This window comes from Ambystoma mexicanum, chromosome 8, assembly GCF_040938575.1.
Source record: "Ambystoma mexicanum isolate Mex_15411 chromosome 8, UKY_AmexF1_1, whole genome shotgun sequence".
Classification (NCBI taxonomy): Eukaryota; Metazoa; Chordata; class Amphibia; order Caudata; family Ambystomatidae; genus Ambystoma; species Ambystoma mexicanum.
This window is the reverse complement of record NC_090929.1, coordinates 1,181,163,046-1,181,190,971: the sequence shown is the minus strand read 5'-3', so window position 1 is coordinate 1,181,190,971 and position 27,926 is coordinate 1,181,163,046. Positions and strand designations below refer to the sequence as shown.

Here is a 27,926-nt window from a genome sequence, read left to right as displayed (position 1 = left end):
TGAGTTTCATTTTCTGGTTTCCATTCACATAAGTGCGCCGCTCTCAAGTCACATGACACTGGAGATAGGTTTATAAAGGTGGTTTCTGTAAGAGCACTGAGCACACAGCCCGGGCAGTCTACTGGTAGCAGAGGAGGAGACTGTCTATCGGAGTCTGAGTGGACGTAAAGAGCTGAAAACATGAGGTAAGGCAAGATTCGGAAGGCGCTGCATGCAAACGTATGTAGTTTTATTTACATGCCATTTTCTCAAAACAGCTTGATTGGTCCTGTCATAGTATCAGACAATGACGTTGCATTACGTTGCTTCACCAGTTTGGCAGATATAGACAGATGTAGCACGCCGCCCAGGTGTTTAGTTCCTGTTGAAAACAGAAGTGTAATCATAAAGTATGCTGGTATGTGTAGAGTGTTTTACTTTTGGCTCATATTTGCCAACATTATGTGACCAAAAAGATGTAGGATTTATTTATTATTATTTTTTCCTCCGAAAAGACGTTCCAAAAATTGTCTACTTCAAGTTTCAAAAATAATAATTCGCATAACAATGATATCACAGGAAAATACAAAACATACATTGTTGGTACCATTGAAGCATTCTAAAATACACAACCCATCAAACAGCACAACATGGAAAGATGTTCAAATGTTAAAAATGTATAATTCTAAATGGTAAGTTAACACCAAATGCAATTACACAGAAGGTGATCACACACAGCTGGTAGGCAACGTTTGCCACTGCTCTCTAGAAGCAGCAGCCTGGGGAATACATATGTATTCCTGTAGTGCAAGGTGAACACTGAATGCCATGGAGACCGATACCCCTCTCAGTCTGATAGGCAGATGCTGTGTTATGGTGTTACGCTCTGCCACTTGCCTTCACTGGTGGTTCACTTAAGGGTTGTACCGGCAAGAGTACAGGACAGAGTCATGTAGCTGTCAGGTCAATGGATTGGTCTGAGCCCAAATTAATCACCTACCAGCCCACTGTACAGACAGACTAATGCGTTGCATGCTTTGTCCTGGAGCCTGTATTAGAGTCACAAAAATTACCTGCCACTGTAAAAAGCAGTAGGAGCTGTCACACATCTGTAGGGGCTAGGACTGCTTAAAAAGCAGTAGCGTACTGCCTACATTTATAGGGTTGGCAAGTATGTTGGCTGTATATGCTGAAACTATTGCATTAGAGTAAAGCTAGGGAGAATTGGCAAATGAGGAGGTACACACAGTTTTCTAGGTGTTGTTTGGTTATTTACCCACCAACTTTCGCCCTAAACACATTCTCCTCAGATCTATAGCTAATTTTTTCAAGCCCTATCATCAAACTTTTTGCTCTTAAGTGTCTGCTAGTGTTTTTTCACAGCAGTGTTCTGAGAGTTAATGACTTTATAGGAGCTGTAAACCTGATACTAATATAGTGTTAAACCCCCGTTCCAAGGGCTGGAACGCGGGTAACGGCCCTTCAGCCCGCAAGGGCGGATAACGTGGGCACCGGTCCGTTACCCTCGTTCCAGCCCTTGGAAGGGGGGAATAAGACCAGGGATTTGATGCTTTGTTATGAGCAGGGATCTTGCAGAAAGGAGGTGGGGGACGTGGCAGAACACTGGGAATAATAATTCCTTTTTGGGGTTCGGGAAGTACAGGAAGACACATGAGAGATATGGGGGAGGTAGCCAGGAAGATGCCTGTATAGTTTTCCTGTTCGGGAATGGGGAGGGACGCACACAAGTGAGGTGAAGGAGGATGACAAGGAGTGTGTCTTTCCTTTTTTAAAGGGGGAAGGAAGCTTTGTGTTGAGGTAGTCCCCTGTGGATTCCCCTCTCCACCTCCCCCAATGCTGGTCCATGCGGATGCTGCATTGGGTGGAAGAGGGATGTGGGGGTGAGCATACACAACATGAAGTTACAGATGGGCTGCTGCTAACTCTGAATCATTGTCTGCCGTCGTTCTCCTCCATCAGATGTCACTTGGAACCTTCAGGGGAGAATATATCCCACAATTGAGAGCCATCCATCTATAATGATATCATGTTTTCTTTGATTTCAATAAATGTTTCCAATCATATTTCCCAATTTTCATGGTATATAAGAAAACCGATCCCATGTGAAATCATGACATGTACATAGATATGAACTGCATCCACAAAACATAGGTGTGCAGTCAGTCACTTACAGCTCCATATAAACCCAATTCTGTTCGTGTGAAGAAACATTTGCTTAATATACTACAATACAACTATTACTGCATGAAATAAGTCAGTTAATTACAACATCATGGAAACCAATAGTAGTGTACAGGGGTTCATTGGCTCGTAGGTTTCTCTTCCAAACTATATTAAGACATAATCCCTCGGTATGCCACACACACTTTTGGAAGGACCAAAACAATATGTATATGTATGAACGAATATGTATCATGTTATCTTATTTTGCTTGGCTTCAACACAAGATACAATGGTTTGGGTCCCCCCACATCTTTGGTATTGCTGCTAGCACCCACCAGTTAAGTTTGTACCTACCGCATAGCTTGACATGTGTTACCATCGTGTTTGCTAATCGAGCACACACCTTGTTTGCTGGGTTAGCAAACAAGATAGTAACCCCTGTTCGTTTGATGACAGAGCGGAAAAGCATTAAAACTGCCCTATCAAACTGCAGTGAATGGTATGTCTATACGGTGTACAGGTTGCCAGGTTACCAGATCACAAACACAATATGACAATGCTCATTGAAAGGATTGGTTTCATCCCTCTGCACAAAACGTGCACACAGTATGCATCAACGGAATGCAAGCAATTCACAATTAAATGCAAGGGGGGGTGTGCATCTGGAAGACGTGCACAAACTGCCCTGTCTGCACACAGTTATGTAACTGGGTGGAAACCGCTGGGCAGAAGTGTGTTTGAACACAAATAACAGACTCTTTGCAAATTAAAATTGGAAGTTGGAAAAAGGAGTTTGCAAGCAAGTGAGGGACAAAGGGTCAATCCCACAGGCATTTGGTGATTCACTAAGCAGTAACAAAAACGTGTCTTTACATTTCGCTGCTAATATTTTCCGCATTCAAAAATGGCACGATGTGACCAGTGCAGTTTGGTGAATTACTTTACAAGTACGCTTTTTTCAAGGCATTCGCAGATTTGATCGGAAAAAAACAACTGAGTGGTAAATTTGTTCCAATTTCGGCAGTTTGAAAAAAACGAACAGCCGAAATTTCAAATACGTGTACTATTCGGTGCCTTTATAGTGAACAAGCGGACCAGAGGATGCAGGGGTGTCCTCCGCACCCTTGTTCACTTTTAAAACATTGGTAGTATAATACATTTTGAAAAAAAAGAGGACCCTGCGGTGCCTGTTCCCATGCATGGAAGTGAAGGGAACCAGCGTTGCAGAGAGATGCAGGAGACGGCGGCACACAAGGAGGTGTGCCGCTCACAGGTAAGTAAGGGGGAGTGGGGAAGCGGGTTATCAGACTTGAAATCCTTTTTTCAATGTATTTTACTATCATGAGGGACACTTCACCCTCTATAACGTTTCTTCTTGTTTAGTGAAGGGAGTAACACTGGTATTGGATGTTGCACTCTGATTCTCTTATCAAATACGGCACACCCCAGACTCTTTTCTTGACCCTCTCCAGTCATATGGGGTTTAGCTAGAATTCTCAAATTGTTTCCACTTTTGTGGCATGGCAATAGCAGCACATACAGATGGAGTCATGCCGATCCCTCCATCTCGTAGTAACATAGGTTGTCCCCCAAAATTCCATCCACTCTCCAATGTATACATGGAACAATTTGGAGCACTTCTAGAAAAAAAAACATCACTCTCCACCAACATTCTGACAACACCAACAGGTATGCCAAAGTGTAATTGGCACACAGTATCCACTTCCTGAAATCATGCCTCATACTCAACCAATCCTAGACCTCTTCCAAGTACTTGAAACTAAACCCAACACAACATGAATGTCACTTCTTTTATTAGGCCCCAACAAACAACCATATACAGTATTTGCTGTCAGACAGTACCAAAGTTAGCTTAAGAAATTTTTTTCCGAAAAAAATAAAATCCTTGCTTTCACTCTACAACTTCTACTCAACTGTTGAAATCCATTTAGATCAGAGGTCTTCAAACTGTGTGGCTGGCCGCCCTAGAGGAGCCGGAAAGATATCCAGGGGTGGGTGCGAAGCCCTTAAAAAATGTGGCAACTTCATGTAATGGGAAAGATAAGCAGATATGGCTTCTGGGGGGGCCTGGCAACAATATTTGCACTCAAGGGGGGCTCAGCAACAGGGAATATGGCAACCAAACACATTTCAAGGCCCTTTTCCACCAAACAGTATTCCTATTTTTGACCACATAACACAATCTTGCAAGAACCTCATTAGACCTGCACATGCCATGCATCATGTTCATGAATGGTTGCATTATATAGACAAGTGTTGGCAAAGCCAATAGTTTGGGCTTTTGTGTAGATATGCAATGGGGATTTTCCAGGCAGTGTCTTAACAAGGCTCACTGGGAATAAGATGGCAACAGTTGCTCAGTGTTGTTAGTACCTGGGCATATTATGGCATGAATGGCAACCTATCTATTGCCTATAATAGAGCCAAACATTGCAGTGATTGTTTTGAACAGAAATTCAGTATGAGACAGATGCAAGGACACACATTGCTCTATAAGTAAGTGACTGAAGACACGCTCGGCAAAGACAATTTTATTACACCAGAATGTCTGTCTTGGGTTGATAAAGCTATGCAAAAAGTAGCACTGCCCTCTTAGACAAAGACAATTTCAGAGAGAAAATGGTTTGCATTTGAGCTAATTTGCATACCCAAAATGTCTTGCTGTTCTTGCTCAGAACTGGAGGTGAACATCCAGCGATGGCTACTAGGTGGTGTTGTGGAATGTGTGACTTGGCTCAAATGTTCGTATGGCCATTGCCGGCCCAGGTTGCATGAGGATGCATGAGGTCTCCAATTCACAGATGCATTAGTACATTTCATACAGACTTTGGGAACCTCCATCAGTGTCACATGCATGCTGTTGCCCCAAGATTACTCCCATGGCCTTATGACCATGGGCTTGGCTTAGTCTTTTGTAATGAATCCTACAAACTCCTCACTAATTCCCTGCATAAAGTCTCCTTTCAAGAGGCCAGGGAAAGGCAGACACTTTCTGATCTTGACCTTGGGGGTGGTTTTCTGCAGTAGGGTCACCTGGGAGGAGAAAAGGACCCTGTGGGATGAGACATAGTATTTGCCTCCCTCTAGGGAAGATGGCTCTGCAATGCATGTAATGATAAGTGTGGGAGACCTGTAAAGCTGAAAAACTCCCTAAAACCCAAAGGGGCAGTGAAAGGAAAGTTCTAAATACCATCAGTATAAAAGAATTGCCTTCCCCTGTACAATCAAGGCTAATGAATAACTCTTATGGCGTTCCTCTAAACAATGTTATAAGGAACAAACTGGGGATTAATTGTAAAACACCAGAAATAAGAAAACCACATTTTTCCATTATTGACTTCAATTCCCATAATTCTCTAGGTACTTGGACAAAGAAGAGGGCTGAGGAGGCACAGTGTTGCAGGAATGGTTAGTTTATTAATTCAGATGACCCACACCTGTGGGAGAGATCGAGGCTTAAAAGGCCATCTCATTTGCAGGCCACATGAGGAGAGGAAGAGGAGATGCCATTGTTGGTGAAGAGTAGAGGAAGTCAGAAGCATAATGGTTTGTGCTGGCAGTCTAGCCAGAAGCTGGTGGAGTGAGAAGATGCCGGGTCCACTGCTTGGCAGATATCAGCTGCGTTCCTGAGAGGGTCTGTGCCCCTAGAAATCTGATGTGCAGCGGTAGAACAGCAGGAGACATGCAGGAGGAAAGCTTTCCCACTTGTGACCTGTTCTGCAGAGGCTGTGCAGCGGAAGGCTTGCAGGAGGCTGCCACAGGTGCCTGGCATGCACCCAAGGGCCTCTAGGTTGTCTCAGGTGCCTGGCGTGCACTCGAGGGCCTCTAGGTTGTCTCCAGGAGGTTGGGGTGACCCAGTGGGCCTCGGGAGCAAGAGGAGCTCAAATTGGAAGTGGCATAGGTGAAGGCCGACTCACCGAAGCAGTTTGCAGAGTTGCGAGTAGCCAGAGCAGAAGAAGTTCTGTGAGCGACGAGGGGAACAGTGGTGCTCTTGTTATCCGGTGAGTACACAGTTTATCAGTGACCCCGGAGTGTCTGTCCCCTCTCGTGTGAGAGAAGCAGGCATTCGGTGAGCCAGCAGCAATTATGTGGAAGCAGAATTAGTGCAAAGCAGCACTTGCGTGTGAATGAAAGTGATTCTCGCGTTACTTTTTACTGAGCTAGTACAAAGCAGCAGAAGTAGCACTCACGTGCGAATGAAAGTGATTCACACAATACTTTTGAATACTGAACTATTATAAAATAGCAGCAGCAGCATGGAAAACCCAACCACCAATGGGGGTGACTTTGTTGAGAGTAAATTTCAAAAAGCATTGCCCAAGCCAGGGGAAACTGAAACCAAGGTGAATACGACATAGCCAAGATTGCCAACAGCAGAAGGGGGCTAATGCAAGGTATTTTAACTCTGAAATGTGTTGCCCATAATTGTACAACATCTGGTACACACAGGGTTACACACACATTGCCAAACCAGGTGAGCGGCAGGAGGAGACCCTATCCCTATCAGTCTTTGGTTGTTTGTATAGTGGGGAAACAGGAGTGGCAAAAAGGCTGCCCTTATAAGGAAAGGTATCCAGAAGGAATTTGCAGGAGAATATTAAAGAGCATCAATGTGAATCTTGTTTTCCCTGAAAAGTAGTGGACAGTTTTGAAGCTGCAATTTGTTGAATGATGAATGGTGTGAATCTGTTGTAAACCTCTTATCAGTTGACTTTGACCATAAAAGCACTTGTTATGAGGCAAGCTGTTTGGGCAAAGGAGTATACCCAGATGGCAAACCTTTGGATATTGTTGGCCTGGCATGGAAGCAGGCCAAAGTTGAAGGAGTGCTACAAGGTGGTCTTGACAGAAAGACTTTGGGCCTCATTACGACCCAGGCGGTAAGTTACCGCCTGGGTCGTACCCTTACCACCATGGTGTAAACAACGTTTACACCATGGTGGATGGCGGATTTACCGCCCCATTCCAAGGTGAGTGGGGCGGTAAATCCCCATTTCCCGTTTTACCCTTCCCCATTCCCATTTTTGCCCCATAGGGCATAATGGGAGTGGGGAAGGCGCTAATTACGCCACCGTAAATTACGGTGGCGTAATTAGCACCATGGTCCCTTAGGGCCATGGATTTTAACGCCTGCAAAAAGCAGGCGTTAAACTCACCATGGCGCAAAGGAACCTCGGAATCAGGCGTTAAGGGTCGGCACTGTTTACGGCGCCGTTAACCCCTTAACGCCTGATTCGTAATGAGGCCCTTTATGTTGTGTGTGGTGCTGGAGGAAGAGCCATTCAAGGCCGTTACAGAGAACTTGTATTTCTTTAAGTCTTCAGAATGGCAGATCATCCTGACTTCATTGTTGCTGTTGAGTAACTGAGAACATGTTTAAAGAAGGAGAAGATACTTATATCTTCTGTGTTGGAACTTTCTGTTGACAAGTCGAAGTTGTTTCAAACTGTATTAGAACTTTGTTAGGAATCAGGATTTTCTTGTGCTCTTTTCTTGAACTGTGAAGCAGAATCACGTTTAAACCTGGGGAAGGGGAGTTCACACAGGTTATGAAGAGAGTGTAATCACATTGTGAAATCAATCATTATTGTTTTGAACTGCAATACATTTTCTTGTTTATATGTTATATGAGTGTGAGGAACAGATATCCTTTGTTAGATTGTTTCCTTTAGTTTATTTTAGGCACAGGAATCCTCATCCCGTTAGGGATAGTGAGGTGTTTAATCGAGCCTTATATAATAATAAAAAGGCATTTGTTAAGAAAACTTCACAACTTTGACCGCTTTACATTTCTGACTAAGTTGATACAAACCAGGAATCTACAAGAAAGAAAATGGTTAAGGTTTCCTTATGAAACAAATACTACACCCTACAGTGGCAGAGGAGTTTGTTTTACATGTTAAACCACAATATATCATCTTCAAAATAAAACAACGAATAGTAATTAAAACAGCCTTCCAACTTGACCAGCAAAAAACCCTAATCTATATTAAGAGTGTCAGACTATAGTTACAAATCTTATAGTAAACTCACTTTGACACTTGTGCCTGGAACCTAAATTTCATGTACCCTCTCATCAATTTCTCTTGACAGTGTTAAAAGTGAAGCAGGATAAACGGAGGTCAAAGCACCCATAGAAGTAGATCTATGATCTGAGTCAGACACTAGCAAGGAATACCTTACCCCTCCTGGCGATTCAGAAGGAATTTCTACCAGACAAGTAGAAATACAATCAGAAGAAGTAACAATTGCTACGCTAGATGCCCTTTTAACAAAATTGACAAAACACCAGATGCAGTCTGAAGCCAGGTTCCAGAAAGGGCTCGACAGAATATCTGCATCTTTACAGAGACAAGTAATTCTACAAGAAATATTACAGCCCTATAGAGAAGGGGAGGATTTAGGGAATTGTTTCCTAAATTTTGAAAGATCGGCATACCGTTTAAATTGGAGCCCACGTTTAAAGACCTTTTATTTGGCAACTCTTCTAAAAGAAAAACTTCAGAACTCCTATCATCTCCTAATTTCAGAAGGATTATTAAAGAAGGTAGGCCAGACAGAAGATTTTTTTATAAAACAGAAGCTTAGAAATATTAAACTGAATCTAGAAGAGACTCCTATAGAATTATAGAATTGGCTGATAGAAAACAAAATACATTGTTGAAGGGACACAAAGAGCACTAACACTTTGCCAGATTTTCTGAGATGATGAAGCCCTAGGGTTATTTAACAGACTTAACATAAATGAAACCAGGTTAACTTTTAAGGAACCTTCCATTTTGCTTGAATCTGTTTCCAGTAGCTTCAATAGGTTCCTTTCAGAAGCCTGGAGATTGTTTGCAAAATTAAATTATGATTTATTTGGAACAATTCTATTTGACTTAAACCATACATTACCGAGGCAACCCGTTTCAACGTTAGCAAATGAAATATAACAAAATAGCAATAGCTTTATAGGCCCTGAACATCATTTTAACTGGATAGGCATTGAAGAATTTAGAAAGTTTAAAAATACCTCATATAACGTACAATATTCTAAACAACTGATTTATTACATGGTGTGAGCTACACTAAATAAATGCCAAGACAATCATACACTGGGGCTCTTTAGCTCACATTCACATTATAATTAAAAGAATGAGCGGGGTAATATCTATTAGACGATGAAAAGACCATTATGACCAACTTGCAGTGGTCACCTTTAGCACCAATTTATTCGCTCTGCAATAGGTGTGAGGGGTCAAAATTGTGAGGCAGACAACTTGGTGAAGGTTTTTCAAATAATGTCATTTTACTAACCTGAAAGGTTGGATAAACACCTCACTATTCCTACCCTGAGTAGTATTTCCCTTTGTAAAATAAACTAAGGGAAACACTCTAACATAAGGTTTCTGTCCCTCACACTTATACATACAATAATACAAGCTAATATATGGCACTTCAAAATCAACAAATATAACAGTTACGTTCACAATAAGATAACTGTTTCTCCTTATAATCTGGGTACATTCCCCCTCCCCAGATTCAAGCAGGATTCTGTTCAACAGTTCCAAAAAGAGTAAGGAAATCCTCTCTGTTAAATAAGTTGTAACACATTTCTTTGTGATTCCAACTTATTAACAGAACAGAACGCTCCAACACAGTTCTTTGTGGTTCCAACTTGATAACGAAAAGTTCCAACACAATTGTTGGGCTCCCACTTGTAATAGTAAGAACTCAAACACTCTTCTTTGCATGAACCAAGGATACTTCCTTAGTTCATCAAGGTCAACATAGATAGTCTTTGTCAAGATTATTTTGTCACAGCATGTTTGTGTAGAAACACTTATATACTTCTGCAGAAGTTTATATAAGACTTTCTTCCACAGTGAAAGTTTACCAGGATGATTCTTAAACACCACTTCATAGCGCGTCTACAACTTCCACCTGGTTTACTTTCACGCAAGGCCTACTACTTGAATGACACCTGGTTTACCCCCATGCCAGGCCTACTACTTCGATGTTCCCTGTTCTGGTATACTCCCCCGCCCAAACACCATTGAATGTTATCACAAAACCCCTGACCCGGTATAAAAAAAAAACACTCAACAGAATGTGGAATTTCACTCCTAAAATCATTGGGGTAGGAAGATTTGGTATTACTGCCACTAATACCAACATGGGTTTGGCTATAATAGTAATATCAACTTAAGTTAAGGAGTGTCCTTCTACTTGTCCATGAACACAACCAAAAGTCTTTTCTCATAGGGTTCCCCCATATGCTGGAAGAGCGCTAGCTTGTACTGCAGAACCTCTACTCCATGTATCTAACTGTGCCCAGATTGATTTACCTGTTATAATGTTCTTTTCTCAGGTACAACACATTACATCAGGGTTACCTTTAGATTCCATTTGGGGGGATTGCAGGGGTATCATATTATCATAAGAAATTCCATAATTTTCTTCGTCCCACTCATCCCTCAAAATAGATGGAAATGTGGATGTACTTCAATAAACAGCATGTTAAAAACTCCCACATCTCAAACAGTCTAATTCCTTGGAGACATGACCTTCAGAAAATCCTGGGTTTCTGAATCCTAGAAAATGATCACCCTTACAAGATTCTGATCTCTGCAATGTATTTAAACTTGGAACTTTATAATAATTAGTAGATGACAATGTTTTATGGTTAACTGGTAGAAAGTTCCTGACATGGTTCCTTTTGTCAAAACGGGATTGCTTAGATTCAAGGGTTAGGTAACCTGGTCAGCCTCTGAACGCCATGAAAGATCAGATGGTTCTTTCTTCATGGGCTCAAGGTTGGGACAAGAATTTTAGCCCCCTTCTAATGGACCTTTTTCAAAAAGTACAACATACTTTCCCTCTCTCCTTCCTTTTTTAAAAAAAAACACACTTAGTTTCATTAACTTCACACTCAGAGGGATCTGGTCTTAACTTTTGATGTGAATTTAGGTTTGTAATCTTTTCTCGATTCCAAGATTCCCAAGTTTAATGAAGGCATGGTATCAAAGCAAGACAGACACAAGTAATCACAGTTCAAGGGTGTTTATTAAACTCTAAAAGGGTGAAATAAATGCCTAATCCAAACCTAAATCTAAGATGAGAACAATCTTTGACCATCAAATAATAATAATAATAATACACTCCTAGTAGAGTCTAGTCAAAGGAAAGGGCCTATACTAAAGAAAAACGATTGCCAATCCTTACCGCTATGCTACAAAATAGTGTGGGATAATGTTCACAAGAAAAGACAGAAGTGTTCACAAAATTATAAGTCAGGATGTTATGGCCAGGTTCTTCCTTCCCTGCTTTTTTTAGCACAGGACAAGGCAGGACTCTTGAGCACAGCACACTCCCGGGATTCTCCCATAAGGTTACAGTTCATTTTCATCAATATCAGGGACTTCTGTGTCCAAGTCTCTTTCATGCAAGGAGTATTGCTTCTAAGGGCCTGCTGTGCCATAAACAACAAACAAAAATGTCCTTTTACTCACGTCGGTTGATTATTCTTCACCCTTTTTTCCCCTTCAACCGGGCTCCGATCCTTCTCTCAATGGTAGCTTCATTCAGACAGGCTCAGACCAACCACTCACTGTGGACATCCCTCAGTCAGATTCACACTTGTTGTGACAATGTTCACAGGTGTATTACTATTCACTCCAATTCGCAGGCATCCCTCTGTTGGGTTCATGTTTGCCACCATAACACAGTTCACTTTGTTTCCACAAAGTGTCAAAGACTTTCAACTGTAAAATGGTGTTGATTTGACCCTCATATGACCACTTTGACACCTCAGGCCAGCCTCCGCTAAGGCCTCTTGGTATTTGTAGTTTCAATCCAACCTAGTTCAATTCATTATCTTAGTTCGGGAAAGGTGTACCAGCCAGAGCCCTTCGAATGAGCACCCACGTGCAGCCGGACCACTCTGTTTCTGGTACCAATTTCACTTACAACAGACCTCTGTCTTTTATCTTCTATCTTCATATACAATGTTGCCACTGCAACCTTGAGCCTAACACAGTCCGGTCCACTATCAGTTTCCTCCGATTCACTGGCAGTGCTGAACTCGCTGGCTTCTCTTTTGCCGCTGAAGTCAAGGATGGTACCACAATGGCCACTGTTAGGGAGAATTCTCAAAAATGTGCTAATTCCCTCCACCTTAGAGACCCCGAGCAACTTTGCTGGATTTTGAGGACTCGATTTTGTTAACCTGGACAGAGTGAGACTCTTTTTCCCACTCTCTCATGTATTTTCATGTGAATTTTACCTCTGTGTTTCTTTTGATTATGGAGTCTGACAAACTCCATAGGCATCATCTTTTACATTGTGTCACATAGCGCCTTCAGTGCAGTGACCCAGGGAAGTCTTTTAAAAACATTCTTTGGGATAAACTACTGTTTCCCAGAACAGTAAAGTGAAATTGACTTTACTTAGCAGTCTACTTGCTAGACCCAGCACAACCTATCTTACAATAGAGTGCGGAAGGGGTTACTTAGTATGCCGTGTCTAACTGCTCATGTAACATTTTTATGTTACCCTTTTCTCACAGAATGGCTGGTGGCAGTAGTTTTGTTCTGAACTACCATGGTTTGCATTTCCCTCGGCTGTTCGCAGCTCCAGTAATGCTAAATGTGGGAGCCATCTTTTTCAAAATGGCACAGAGCCAGCTTTGACAAAATGGTGCCTGATCTTTGTTTTGCGCCATATCTTTGTGGAAAGGTCCTTCTAGAGAGTTTCTCTGCGCTCCACACCAGATTTGCTTTCTTTGTTCATTTCGCATTTGGCAGGGTTTCTGAGTGAAACCCGCCTCTGGCTCCAGAGTGTCTGGGGTAGGCTGGAAGTGAGGGGGGTACCCGAAACTCCCTGTGCTTAGTCTCCTAAGAGACCCAAATGCACAGACAGCCACCCTGCTGGGTGAGTGACAGCTAGGCTGGAATTAATGGGATAGAACTGAATAAAAGACGAGTCTTTTGGCTTGGAAGGCAGAGTCGACAACTGGACAAAGGGACCGAAGAAGAGCTTGAAGAGGACGCCTGCTGCAACTCCTAAACCGTTGGTTTGCCCTGTGAAGCCCTGCTGCAATGCCAACTTGCCAAGTTCGCATCGACAGAGAAGCCCCTGCAAGGACGACTTCTCCCTTTTGAGTTGGTGGGACCAATCAACTCTATTGTAAGCCACCTGGACACCCATTCCGGAGCTGGTTGAATTTCCTCAGAGCTGCTGCAGGAAACCGTATAGCCAGGGAGAGGGACACCAGAATGTGTGTGTTACTTTTAAGCTAGCCTGAAGCTTTTGGAAGATCCTCCGGACTCCGACGAAGCAGGACTGACCAAGCCTGAGCCCCCTCCGCAGAGTGCGGGACCCCAGAAGCAAGGATAGTCCACCTTGACAGCCAGGAACTGCGTTGTTGCTATTTGCGGTAGCTGAAACGCGAAACAGCCACTGAAAGTGAAGTTTGCCTGTTGCAGGTTTTGGCAGTCCCAGTGCAGTTCAGGAGTCCCCTGACATCCTCCCTCTTGTCCCCACAACTGAGGCCCAGGAACAGTGAGATCTGCAGAGCTGCACAGGAATATAAGTCATCAGCTGCACCTTTTCTTCTTTCTAACTTCCACAACTCACAAGCCTAATCATCTTGTGGCCCTATATTTGATTCTTCTTTTCATCAAAGACTCCTAAGAACTTGTGCAAAGACTTTTCCATTTACTTACCAGATGTGCTTTATCCTATCCAAGACTTTTGTCCATTGACTTTGGCTGAGCCTATTGAATTGAATGACTCTTCTAGTGAACTCTAAAAGAATCTGCACTGCTTAAAAATAATTGTGATCTCTTGTGTTCTAATAATCTTTTCCTTTTACCAACTTTTAAAGAGTGTTCTGAATGCCAACAGTAATATATTAATGTCCCCAGCACCCTTGTTACTGAAGTCCCCTGTGGATGTAGGTTGTGTCTGTGGGCCATCCCAAAAGGGTGGTGTCTGATTCAGAAATTCAAAGTGTATAGTATTGAAGTATATTTGTGTGTTACTATTCCATTGCTCCCTTCTGAAGAAGGCTTTATAACTGACTGATAAATAAATTAATAATTCTTTATGCAAGAAACCTTGAGTGTAAAAGTTCATTTGAATACCTGTAACTGTGAATCTTTGTGTAACTCCACTACAGCTCACATTTCCCTCTTGAGATAAACCTGGCTGCTCAACACGCTACCAAAACTGTGTAGTACAAGCTTATACCAAAGGTTGGGTTGCCCAAACCGGTATTCATAGTTGTTCGTAGTGTTCCCAGAGGGTACTGCATTCAAACTTTGCCTAACAGCAACCGCTTCTCCCCGCCCTTACTATCATTGTGGGAGGGTCCCATGTACCGCTGGCATCCGTCTCACCACTCTCCAGCTGCAATTCCCAGTCTTACATTTCCTTTCTCTGAGGCTTTGCGGGTCTGGGTTGAAAAGAGCATGGGCAATTCCCTCCTTGTCGTCTCCTCAGGTCCCACCGCCTTTCTCCTCTGTTTGACCTGCAATCCCAGAATGGCTGCTTCCTCATGCGTTCGGCCTTTCTCAAAGTGTGCTCTCGTGCATCCTCCTTTTATCCCTGTGGAGAAGGGAAAGGGCAGTTAGGTGCGTGTAGTAATCAGCAATTGCCTGACTCTGCCTGACCCTTGTGTTGGGACATGCCAGGTACACAACTCTGGAGTCTGTTGTCTTTCACAATGTGGGAAAGTGTTTGTGTCGGAAAAGGGTGGGGGTAAAGTTTCTAAATTTCCTACTGGGTAGGATGGGAGAAAGGTGTCATAAGGAAGGGGATACCATGTCTCACCCTTCAGTATCCCACTTCCTCTCCCCAAAGACCCCCCCCCCCATCCAGGTGATCCTACCGCACTGATCCACCCCCGGGAACTGGATCCAATAGCGATGGTCATTCCTGGCCACCTGGATGACAGATACCCAGGGACTAGAGGGTGAGACACCTTAAACTTTCTCACATACCCTTCCTCCATGCGATGGAGCCGCATCTGTTTCGCAGGGGAACCGGGAAAGGAAATCTACATTCCCCTGGTCTTTACCTTTTCAGTGTTCCACCGTGAAACAGTAGGGTTGCAGGTCTAGAAACCATTGCATGACATGAGGGTTGGAGTCTTTGCGTTGGCTCATCCAAACTAGGGGAGAATGCTCTGTGACGAGTGTGAATTTCCTTCCTCAAAAGTAGGATATAATGTGTATAGTGGCCCACTTGATGGCTAGGGCCTCTAATTCCAGCACAGAGTAATTATTTTCACATGGGAAAAGCTTGCGACTCATAAACAAAATGAGATGTTCTAATCCATCACAACTTCGAGATAGGACTGCTTCTAACCCTGTAAGGGAGGCGTCTGTTTGCAATATGAAATCTTTAGAGAGATCTACCACCTTTAGAATCGGGTTCTGGCACAGGGTTTGCTTTAAGATAACATATATCATCCCTGTCAGTCCAATGATGTTTCTGGGGTTCAGCGTTGTTCAGTTTATCTGTTAACCTAGCTGTTTTGTCTGAAACGTTTGGGATAAACCTACGGTATTATCCTATTAACCCTAGAAAGGCTCTAAGATCTCTTTTAGTTTTGGGGGTAGGTGTGTCTAAGACGACTTTCACTTTCTCATGTTGAGGTGGAACATTCCTATTCCCTACAAAGAAGCTGAGGTATTTCATGACTGATTTGGCCAGTCTGCATTTAGATGGGTTAGCACTTAGGCTGGCCTATCTGAGGACTTTCATAATAGTATAAAGATGGAAAAGATGGTCTTCCCAGTTTTTACTATAAATCACAATATCGTCAATATAAGCTCCACATAAATCAAAATAGGGTTGCAATATTTTATCCATAAGGCGTTGGAAAGTGGCTTGCGCACCGTGTAAGCCAAAAGGGAGCACTTTGAATTTGAACAGTCTTAGGAGTGTTGAAAAAGCAGTCTTTTCTTTATCTGGCCCATATACTGGGACTTGCCAGTACCCTTTCGTTAAGTCTAGGGTGAATAGAAAGGTGGCTGCTCCAAGTTTATGAATTAGGACATCGATGCGTTGCAAGGGGTAGGCATCAAAATCGGAAATGGCATTAACTTATGGGAATCTATGCAAAACCTCCAGGAACGGTCAGGTTTAGTGACCAACACGATAGGGAGGACCATGGGCTCAAAGAAGGCTCGATAATATTGGCTTTCAACATTTTATTTATTTTCTCAATCACTATCTGTTTAAGGGCTTCCGGGAGTCTATACGGTTTTAAATTAACCACTTTACCCATAGGTGTTCTAATATAGTGGTATGTGTGTTAGGCAGAATTATATGCAGTACCCTTTGGGAACACTACACACAATTAGGACTACAAGTGGCAGCACACATTTACCTTTGGTACAAGCCTGGACTACACAATAAAGTGGTAGCGATGGCTGAGCAGCCAGACTTATCTGAAGAGCAAGTGAGCAGTATCAAATAGTTACACAAAGGACAGCAGTTACAATGATTCAAACAAACACTGACTCAAGGTTTCCAAGTAAGAGAATATACATTTATTTACTCTTCAGTTGTATAACATTTCACCAAAGTGAAGCAGTTAAAAAAATCACACTCTTAATACACCACACCACTCCCAATAGTGTCCAGACAAGTTAAGCTCACAAAATGAAGTGGGAGCAACATGGCACTCTGTTAATTTAAAAGGGAGGGAATGAAAAAATTAGACAGAAAGGAAGCAGTAACAACAAGTAAGTAAGCAGGGCAATCTAGAAAGAGGAACTACAGTGATGGAATCAAGAAAAATAGGCTTGGGGCCAAAGTCAATAGGACAAAAGTCTTTTGCTCAAGATCACACAGTGCAGGGTAGTTCGCATTTAAGTCTTTGCCAAGAGTTCAGAACGAGGTTGGTCGGCAGAAAAGTTAGCTTTAAGAGAAGAGAAGGACAAGCCCTCACATTGGCGAAAGGTTTCACACCCTTCCACCGTGGCTGGACGAAACGAACAACTGGATGTTGAACAGTACTTTAAATGGAGAAGAAGCTGTAGCTGAGGCAGACATTGTGGGACAAGTTTCTAAATATCCTACTGGGTAGGATGGGGAAAAGGTGTCATAAGGAAGGGCATTCCAAGTCTCACCCTTTGGTGTCCCACTTCCACTCCCCGAAAACCCCCCCATCCAGGTGATACTCCCGCACTGGTCCACCCCCAGGAACTGGCCGTGTCCTGACCACCTGGATGACAGATCCCCGGGGACTAGCGGGTGGGACACCTTCAGGTTTCTCACATAAGCAACATCATATATCAGCCTTCCAAATATTTCTCCTTTATGTATCTCAAAGGATTTGTTGATCGATTAAAAGGTATAGTTCTTTGCCACTAGAGATTAGGGGGCACACCTTAAATCTAGGTCCCTGATCAGGCATAATGCAGGCAGATATATACACAGGAAATTCTACTTCTAATAATAAAGGAACCAGCAGTTTATCGTTCCCAGGAATAATATAGCTCTGATGAAAGAATAGATGGTATATATTCCCTTCTACTGGCTGTCTGATTGGAATAATAGCTTGTCCTGAGAGTTTAAAATAATGTAATCCCACATTAATTTTAAGAGGCCTTTGATTACAATGGATCTCTTTTCTTCTCCTGGTTCCTTTGATGGAAATAGAACGAGAATTCATCGCCTCCCTGGTAAGGGAGGTATTAGAACCATGGATAATAAAAGAGGCATATTCTTTAAGAAGAGGGAGTGTATGGCCGTACCAATCTTCTTATGACTCAATCTCTGTCTGATCCAAATCTGTAATATACATATTGGATCCCCAGTTTGTATCAACTGATTCCGATCCCACTTCTGAATCCATATATGAGGGGTCAGAAATGTGTGGTGGACAACTTTGGGAAGGTTTTTCAAAGACCCGGTCACTGAGCATTGGTGCATTGTTGGTTGGTAGCCGTCATGTGATATTGAGGTATGATTGGGCTTTGTGTGTGCTTGTTTTTAGTTTCATGTTGGGTGTTGCGAAGTATGTGTGGTTTGTGGTGAGGTAGATATAGGGTTATATTTAGTTTAAACTTTGAGGGTGAGTATGCAGAATATTAGGTTTCAGTGCAGTTAGTTGAGTGCAACACATTTCCTACCCCCAAAATGTCAATCCAAGTGCAACACTTTTCCTACCCCCAAAAACCAGCTAAGTGTAACACATTTGCTACACCCTACTAAGGGTGACATATTTTCTGCCCTCTAAATTACAGCCAAGTGCAACACGTTTCCTATCCCCATAAATACAACAAAGGTGGAACACATTTCCAACTAAGTGCGACACATCTCCACCACCAGAAATCCATCTAACTGCAGCACATTTCCTACCCCAATATACAGCTCAGTACAACACGTCATCCCTCAAAAATCCATCAAGTGCAACACATTCCCTATCCCCCAAATACAGCTAAGTGTGACACATCTCCACCCCAGAAATCCATCTAAGTGCAACACATTTCCTACCCCCAAAATACAGCTAAGTTTGACACATCTCATTCCTCAAAAAGCCAACTAAGTGCAACAGATTTCCTACCCCCAAATATAGCTAAGCGTGATTCATTTCCCATCCCCCAAAAATCCATATAAGTCCCAACACATTTCCTACCCCCAAATACAGCTAAGTGCAACACATCTCCACCTCCAATAATCCATACAAGTCCAACATATTTCCCATCCCCAAACATCCATGTAAGTGCAACACAGTTCCTAGCTCCAAATACAGCCAAGTGCAACACATCTCCACCTCTGGAAATCTAAGTACAACACAATTCCTACCCCCAAAGTACAGCTCAGTGCAACACACAAGATAACTCCCAATACATCTATCCCGGGAGGATAGCTCAGCAACAATGTGTTTGCCTTGGAAGCAAGACGACACGAAGAAACACAGGTTTGATCCCCGTGTGTGCGCTTAGAACCTCTGGGTATTTAAGCTCGTTATAAATATGCAACTAAGACAAAAAAAAAAAACTTTTATGCAACCATTCCTGTAACAGCGCCTCAATGCCCACGGGCTGTGTGAGGGCTTTAGAAATGTAAATTAATTAATTAATCTATCAGGCTATCTAGGTGGTGAAGCAGGTAATCTACACAGTGTTATAACATAATGGTGGTAATGTAGAAGTGGCAGGGTTTTCATTGAGCACAGTAATGGCTTTATTCACTGTCTCTCATCCATGGGCAAATAGGGGCTAATAGGACATGGAGCTGCCCATAAGGGAGCTGCCCTTTGCCGTAGACCCTTGGCCCGCTGCCCGGACAAGGCTGCCCTGGGAGGTTTGTGAAGGGGTGTTGGGCCGGTCACGTGACCGGAGTCACGGACCAATGAAGGCTGCAGGGGATAATAGCTGTTAGAAACCAGGCAAAATTGCCAGGCTGCTAATCGTTGTGTATTTCCACTTGAGAAATGGCAGACACAGAGAACACCAGAAGTTTCTTATGTAAAAAAATACATTTAAAAAAGATGGCTGTTATGGGAATGACAATTACACTGAGCCCCTTGTCCATTTCCATTGGTGACCAATCAGGGGTATAGCTTTTGGGTAAACATGCCTTGATGACAGCAGTTAAGAGGTATGTTTTTGTGGAGGGGTGGGGTCATTCAGTGAGATGTGTGATGAAGCCTACAGACCCCTCACTGAAACTCCGCCTAAAGTCTCTTCCAAGGTGGCCAGTAAAAGGTAGAAACTTCCTGATCCTAACCCTGTGGGTAGTATACTGTGGGAGGATAACCTGGGAGGCGATAGGGCACAGGGTGGTGAGGAGATCTCGTGGGACACTTTATTTGTCCTTTGAAAGGAAGTACCTTTCTGGGTTGCCAAAACAGGTAATGGCCTATTGCCATTAAAATATCCCTTATCCACATATAAGATCTGCGGGGTATACGTTCTTTTAAAAATGAGCAATCCTTAAAAACAGAAGAATTTTATATAGTATCCCAAGTAGGACACCCTTCTTACTCCCATGGGTATAATGTAAAGGAGTATGTGGAACAGCTAATTCTAACAGTCCATCTTTTAATTAGTTCAGGGAAATTAGATCTACTCTTAAAATTGCTAGAAGAAACACATGTCTAGAAGTGCACTACGCATCCCAGAATCCCAGAAGTACTGGGATCAGGAAGAGGACTGAAGAGGCATGCAGTTGCATGAGTCAGGCAACTGACCCTATGAGCACACACCTGAAGAAACCTGGGAGGCATAAAATCCCCCCTCAGGTGCATGGAATTGGAAGGAGATGAGGGAGCTGGAACTGTGACTGGAATGCAAGCCGTAGCATTAGTATCAGAAGGAAGAAGGCTCGAGACCGGCAAACCAAGCACAAGTGGGAGAACAAGAGGGATGCTGCAACATGGAAACAGAAGATTTCACCTGCATAGTCTGATAGGGTCCTGTTTCCCCAAACTCTGAAGTGCAGAGGCTGTATAGCAGAAGGCGTGCAGGAGACCTGTCTTTCCCCATGTGAGCCTGATTGCCATGGTTGTCGCGTATTGAATGTGCTGGAGACACTGAGGCAAGGAGTAGTTACCAAGCCGTGGGTCTCAGGAGCAAGAGGCGCTACAGGAATGTGTTTGGCCGGACCAGAGGCACCTTCACGGAGGAAGGGTGTGGGTCCTTAAGCAGCCAGAGGCAGCAGAAGTCATGGTGGGGGTCGTAGAATCAGTGCAAGCCACAGAGCAAGTGTTGAAGAAGATGGTAAGTGAAGCTCAGCATTCTAATACCTTGTGCAAGCGTTGCCGACAACAGTATCCAGTTCCCCGTTCACTCGCATATGAGTAAAGCGAGAAGTTGTTAATTGAATCAGAAGTACCTGAATAATGGCAAATGTAGCACTCACGTGTAAATGAGAAGCTCTTTTACTCACGTAGAAATAAAATATTCCTTACATCCCTTGTTCACCATTCTAAGACTGTTACTCGGAAGTACCTGAATATTGGGTAATGCATCACTCACGTTTAAATGAAAAGTCGTTTTACTCGCGTAGGATGAGAATACTGCTTACATCCATTGTTCACCATTATAAGACTGTTACTATTTGAAGGAGTGGTCATGAGCCACCAATTAAAGAAAGTGAACGTTGAAAAGACCATTACCAAATACCCAACCAGTCTTTTACTTCTAAAAACTACATCAAGAAGTGGTCCCATGTGGAGGAGGACTGAACTCTATCCTTCACGTTACATGAGAATACAATTCAATACCGAAATTTACATTTCTAAACTCTAAAAACAACATCATGGAGTGGTTACGTGTGCCTAATTGTGGTTTCTAAAGGAAGATTGCATTCTTTTCTTTACTTGAACAAGGCATACCTTTCACAAATAAGAAGTTAAAGTGTATATATTACTGAAGCAGAGAACACGCATTTCCCAAGCCAAGGGTTTCCCCAGGGCCTAGCCCTGCCAGTTGCACGCCTGCACTTCCTCCCTGGCAACCCTTGCACCTGGGGACTGTTTTCTGTATCCCTACAATCCCCCCACCAGCACTTATGTCTGCACTCCCCCTGCACTTGCCACCAGCTGGTCGTTCTTTTATTTATCTTGTTATTTATTATCCCATGTAGTACACATTCCCCTCCCCTTCCCTGCCCCCCGCACTTTCCTTTTCCACCCTTCCCTTGCACTTGCGCGAATTGAATGACACCGGGCCTAGTAAGATCGTTGTCTGTCTTCCTTCTGTTCCTCCTCCCTTGCCTCGTCGTGCCTTGAAACACCTGTGTCTAGACGCATTATAAATGCCATATCATATCATATCATATTAACATTAATACCAGCCTTTCTCGAAATTGAAAAGCACTCTGAACATACTGTGAAGTTACTAACAGTTAATTGGCCTAAAATACAAGTGTGCAAGCATTACCTGGAGCTAAGAGAGGGACACCAAGGCTTCTGGATAATTAATTGTTCTGATATCTGGCAGAAAGGTATAGGTGAAGCTGGGGAAGGGGAATGGATTGCTTGTAAAGACTATTTTGAAGCAGACACAACCTGTAGTGCCAAAGACTGTGGACGGCAGAGAGAAGTGAGTCTTAAAGGAAACCCCTGGTTGTCATTGTTGCTGACAGACAGCAAAGGCAAAGAGGCAGATATTCAGAGGAAGAGTGCCTGGTCTACCAGAGATTGTTGAAGTATGAATTACGTTTAAGTATATTTTGTCGAAGACTGTCTAAAAGCCCAAATCACTGAAGCTGCAGAAGTAGTCCAAAGTACTGAAGCTGTAGTGGTATATCTGGTTGTCAGTAGATGCAACATTGCAATAGGTTAAACAAGGTGGAGTACTGTGAGCCAAAGATGACTGTTCTCATGGCAAATCAAGTAGAAGTGTGGTTGTTGACATAGAAGCAGCAGTACTGAAAAGTCATCCTGACAATTATTCCACTGTGAATGTTACAAACTGTAACTAAAGAAATCCTTGCTGTTGACCAAGAAATGTGTGTTACTAACAGTGTGCAGATTGCATTTCCTTTTTGAACTCTGACACATTCCTGGGTGTAAAGTGAATATCTTACCCAGAAGAAGAGATTTGTTGCCGGTGGAACTTTGGTTAATTCATTTTTACTTTGACTTTAAAACATCAAGAAATGATTCAAGACCTTGCTTTCTTTGGTTGAATATTTGCAGAATTGACTTTGGATCCAGGGAAAGGTTACCCAGGACATTAGAAGGTCATTCAGGAACTGTGAATGTTGTTCATTTCATGTTTTATTGCTATATATTTTCTTTGTGTATTTGTTGCTGAGTGTGTGGACCAGTTATTCTGTGTTAGAATGTGTTCCCTTTGCATTGGTTAGGCAGGGAATTCCACAGTAGCGTGGAGTCAATGAGGCATTTTTTATATTATTTTAAGAATAAAATGGCATACTTTGATAAATCAGCAAACAGTTGTCCGCCTCGCATTACTGACCCCTCACAGATGGCCCCTTTGAGACCCTAAGAGGGTGTGGGGTCCAGCAGAGTGCCAAGCCGATTCAAGGGTTAAAAATCCAGGCAATTGCTATTGTGTGATTCATACCTTCCTACTCCGCTTATTGGCTGAGTGATACCGCCTGGTGCTAATAATATCCACACATTACCTTTCCCTTGAATGGAAATCTTCTCTACCCAAGAGATTTATACCTGAAGGTTTACATCACTGGATGTCAGAACATTTTCAAATCTTGTGCCTAATGTTTACTGCGGAATCCTCTTTAGAGTCCTGTTCAAGGCACCTTTGGAGTCTGTGTCAGATCCAGTTTCATAGTAGGTTTTCTTCAATCAGGCATTTAAGGTTAATATTGTTTTACAATGTATTTGATTTGCTTTTAAGTGTATTCACAACTAAATAAAGAAAAATAAATACTCGTTATGGCAGTGACTCTGGACACCCCTTTGCTTTGTCAATACACAAGTGGAACTGTCTTCTAACTCTTCCTTGTCTTACGCTAGTTCTTCCTATTTCAGTAGGATGGAACTGATTCATGACTTATTCACTCTTATAGTGCAACGCAGCATTATATGAAAATTCATGAAACCGTCAGATGAAGGGTTTCCCAAACATGACCTGAAGGATGATGCATCAACAGGTGTGGACCTTAAAATAAGTGAAGAAATTAACTCTGCAAAGAAATTAACTCCAAAAACAGTGATCTATATACTATGTTCCTTATATATATTTGATGCTTGTTTCAATTTACTCTATTTTACTTGCACATTCATGATGTGGTGTTGCAGTTTTGTAAATTATATACATTGAAGTGTTATAGCCTTGTTCAATTTGCTATGGTTATGCTTGCATTAATGTAATGTTATCTTTACGTCTACAGTGAGGTTACCAAAAATAACTTGAAGCCAAGTCTCTTGCAAATGGAATGCCACTTCACGTGGGGGCTGCTAAGGGATGACACAGACCTTGATGATTTGGAGGACAGACTGTATGACCAAATTGAATTTGTTGTAACGAAAAACAAGTCCATGGTATACAATTTGCTTGCCTATGTGAAGCACCTGAAAGGCAACAATGCAGAGGCTATTGAAAGTCTCCAGAAGGCAACGGATTGTATCCAGAAGAATCATACTGATGACCAAGACAGGAAAAGCATTGTTACCTATGGGAATTTCTCCTGGGTGTATTATCACCTGAACCAACTGGACGATGCTCATACATACATAACCAAAGTGGAAGAGGCCTGCAAAGCATTATCAAGCCCTTTCCGCTATAAGGTTCAACTTTCTGAAATATATGGAGAGCAGGGTTGGTCCTGCCTTAAGTTTGCAGGAAGGTATTATGAAAAAGCAAAGGATTGTTTCAAAAAAGCTCTAGAATTGGAACCTGACGAACCAGAATGGAATTCTGGGTATGCCATAGCAGTGTATCGTCTTTGTGGTTTTTTTAAACTAAAACCCCCTGAAAGTGATGATGAAACCTTAGAATTGTTGCGCCGTGCAGTGAAGTTGAATCCAAGCGACACTGTTGTCATGAGTCTTCTTAGTTTGAAACTGCAAGAGATGAAACAATTTGAAGAGGCTGAACAATACATGAAAGAGGCACTCGAGAAGACCCCAGATCTTCCATATCTCCTCCGCTATGCTGCCAAGTTCTACAGAAAGAAGGGGTCACCAGATGAATCCTTGAAGCTTCTGAAACGGGCTATAAACCTGACACCAACATCTGGGTTTCTCCATCACCAAATAGGTCTTTGCTACAGGCAAAAGTTGATTCAGATGAAGAAAAATGAGAAGTATTCAAAATTATCGTATCCTCCCAGAAGCTCTAACGTTGAAAAGGAGGAACTCATTCGAAATGCGATTTATCATTTTGAATTGGTTGTCGAACAAAAAACGAAGTTTATTTATGCATATTCGGACCTGGCAAACATGTACGTTGAAGCAAACCAATACGAAAAAGCAGAGGAAACATTCACGAAAGTCCTTGCTATGGCTAATCTTACTCCTCAAGAGAGTCAACAGGTAAACTTAAATTACGGACGCTACCTAGAATATCACAAAAAATCGGAAACTGAAGCCATCAGGCATTATAAAAGAGGGCTGATGATCAAAGATGCAAATTATGAACGTGATATGTGTAAAGTTTGTCTGAAGCGCTTAGCTGAGAAAATGCTTCAAAGAAATGCACGGAATGCCACAGCTTTTGGTGCCCTTGGATACATGCATCAACTTGATGGAGAAAAGATGGAAGCGATTGAGTGCTATGAGAAAGCACTTCAGCTGGAGCCTGACAATGAGGAATACTTGTCTGGTTTGTGTGATATGCGTCTTTCAATATGATTAATATCCTTAATGCACAAATTCCTCTATCTACATATCACTCGCTTTGACATTCCCTCCAAAAATTAACTATTTCATTGATTTCCTTTCAGACAGCCTGCATTTCACATTAGTCTGAAAAAGTATGTATTTTAATGTGACTGTACAGTATTGTCACAAGAAACACAAAAAGCTATATTTCCAACAGAACTATCATTATGAACCTTATATTCAACTAATCTTCATTATCAGGTACAACAAATGCCAAAAACAATCGCCAATACCTTTTCTTTCAAAACTACAAAACAATTACTGTAATTTATTATTGCATTTTGTGAACTGTTTTTCGATAATAATAATTATTTTGCTTTTGTGAGTGAAAAAAGTTTGGAGATGTTTTCTTGGCATCTGTTGTACTAAATAAGCAAGATGTAATAAGGTTTATAATAGCACCCATGTTAACAATATTGTATATTAAACTTCCCAATGGGTTTAATGGGACATCCTTGTTTGTTATAAGATTGCACAGTATTGTTACCTTTGGACAACCTGCAGTGACAATATTTTCCGAGCATTAAAGATAAAATTAAGTTTTAGGCTGAGAAATCTAATTTGGTGTTGATTTATCAAATGACATTATATGCATACAAACTAAGGCACTAACACATGGCAATTCAATAATATGTATTTGTTTATAGAAAACGTATGAGGCATAACCTGTGACTCTTGGTTACTTAGAGATTCTAGGATATCCTCTCCACACCCATCAAACAACAGAATGCTACATCTCTACAGTCTACTTACATATCACATTCTCGGCCAATGCAGCCTAGCACCATGGGCCCACAAGACTCCCCTATGGACACAAATACTATGCTCTGGCCTGCTCGACCAACTACATGCCTACATAACTAGAAACAGATCTTTATGCATACTTCATGGTACTCTAAAACTGCACGCATCAACACAATGTCAAAGCTACCTTGCATTCTCCTTGCCTCCCCACTAACCCTACTCTTTCAGACCTGCTAGAGTACCTGGAGAGCGTGCAAATGCCAGCGTTGTGCGTTTTAAATTCCAATAACATAGCATAACATTGAGGAATAGTGCTTAGCTCAGCAAGTCTTCTCAAACCCAGCTTTTGTTGTATGAAGTGTACCATAGTTTGGGTTTCTTTAATGATCTCTCCAATATATAAACGGACCTGTTTGCTCAGGTATAAAATGTTGCGATATTACAGATTGCCGGTGCACACAGAAAAGTTATAATGCCAAAAAGAGAATAATTCACACAAGTGCACAAAGATCACAAATTATGTCAAATACAGATGTAAATTAAGAGTGCAGTCTTAACTCCTCAGTTACACATTGCTACTGCTGAAAAACAATGAACATCAGTCATCATTAAATTAGTGATCACCATACAATGTAAAGACCCTCTTGCTCATTGTTCCCAGAATACTCCACTCACAGTCATCTTTAAACTGTCTGTAAAATCCATGTGCTTACTTTGGCAAAGTTAAGTGGACATGGCACACTTACATGTGGGTATAGGCTTCTAGGTGCTGCAATCGCAGCTGTTATTGTAACCCCATTTAATTGTACTCATGTTATTGACCACGGAATGTTGATCAGACCTGCCAGTCGATTCACGTTTTGAAGTTCAGGCTGGTGTCATGTGAGAAGCCAGTGCTTTTCTCCTGAGCTATCCACCCAGATGTCCATTACTTACCACCCAAAAAGTGTCCACCCTGAACTGCACTTGCTTATGCTGTATAAGAGTACTTCATGTTCTGTGATGTGAGTAGCATAGGTTGACAAAACAGGTTGGCTTTGTTATCAATGTAGTCCAAACTCATAATGTGCACTGTGAAACAAATGCAAACGTTTGGCTAGCTCACTTTGTAAAATTGTGTTAGCCCTGGCTTTCCTCCTCCATACACGTGTAGCTGTTGTCAAGAGGCCTCTCCTCCTTCCATTTGCACAGTCCCTGTCTAGAGGCTTCAGTTTTTGCAACCATTGATGCCTCAATCTGTCTGAACACAGCCTCCACTTTCTCGCAAGCACAATGAGCTATTCCAAGCCTCCTCCACTCCAGGGCCATTCCAATATATGTTTCTTGTGATACATTTTGAATCGGCAAAAAGGCATCACAGCCCTTTTCCACCACAGAGGCACTCCTTGTGTTCACATGCAAGATGAAGCTTCACAGCCAGATGCTTGTATCTGTTCTGTTTGTCACTGTGCATGTTCGTTCATGTTTTAAAGATGTAGATAATAGAAGAAATCTCCCATTTAATATTTTAATGTGAAGGATTTTTAAAATGTTAATATTTCATAAAAAAGAAAATTAGGATCCAAACACCCAAGTGCTAAATCTTTTGCATATTACAAAAGGCAGATTTTATTGCATGTTTAGCTTTAAATTTATGTTGCACAACATTTGATTGATCAATAGGTTGTTATGAAAT

The 27,926-nt window shown here is 42.1% G+C and overlaps 1 protein-coding gene across 1 annotated transcript; it reads left to right on the top strand.

Moving 5' to 3' along the window:
• Positions 1-51: 51 nt before the first annotated feature.
• LOC138472859 (interferon-induced protein with tetratricopeptide repeats 5-like) lies at positions 52-26,052 on the top strand. Its single transcript, XM_069611243.1, has 2 exons — positions 52-185; positions 24,016-26,052. Exons 1-2 carry the CDS (start codon positions 181-183, stop codon positions 25,475-25,477), a joined length of 1,467 nt encoding a protein of 488 aa, XP_069467344.1. The 5' UTR covers positions 52-180; the 3' UTR covers positions 25,478-26,052.
• Positions 26,053-27,926: the final 1,874 nt, after the last annotated feature.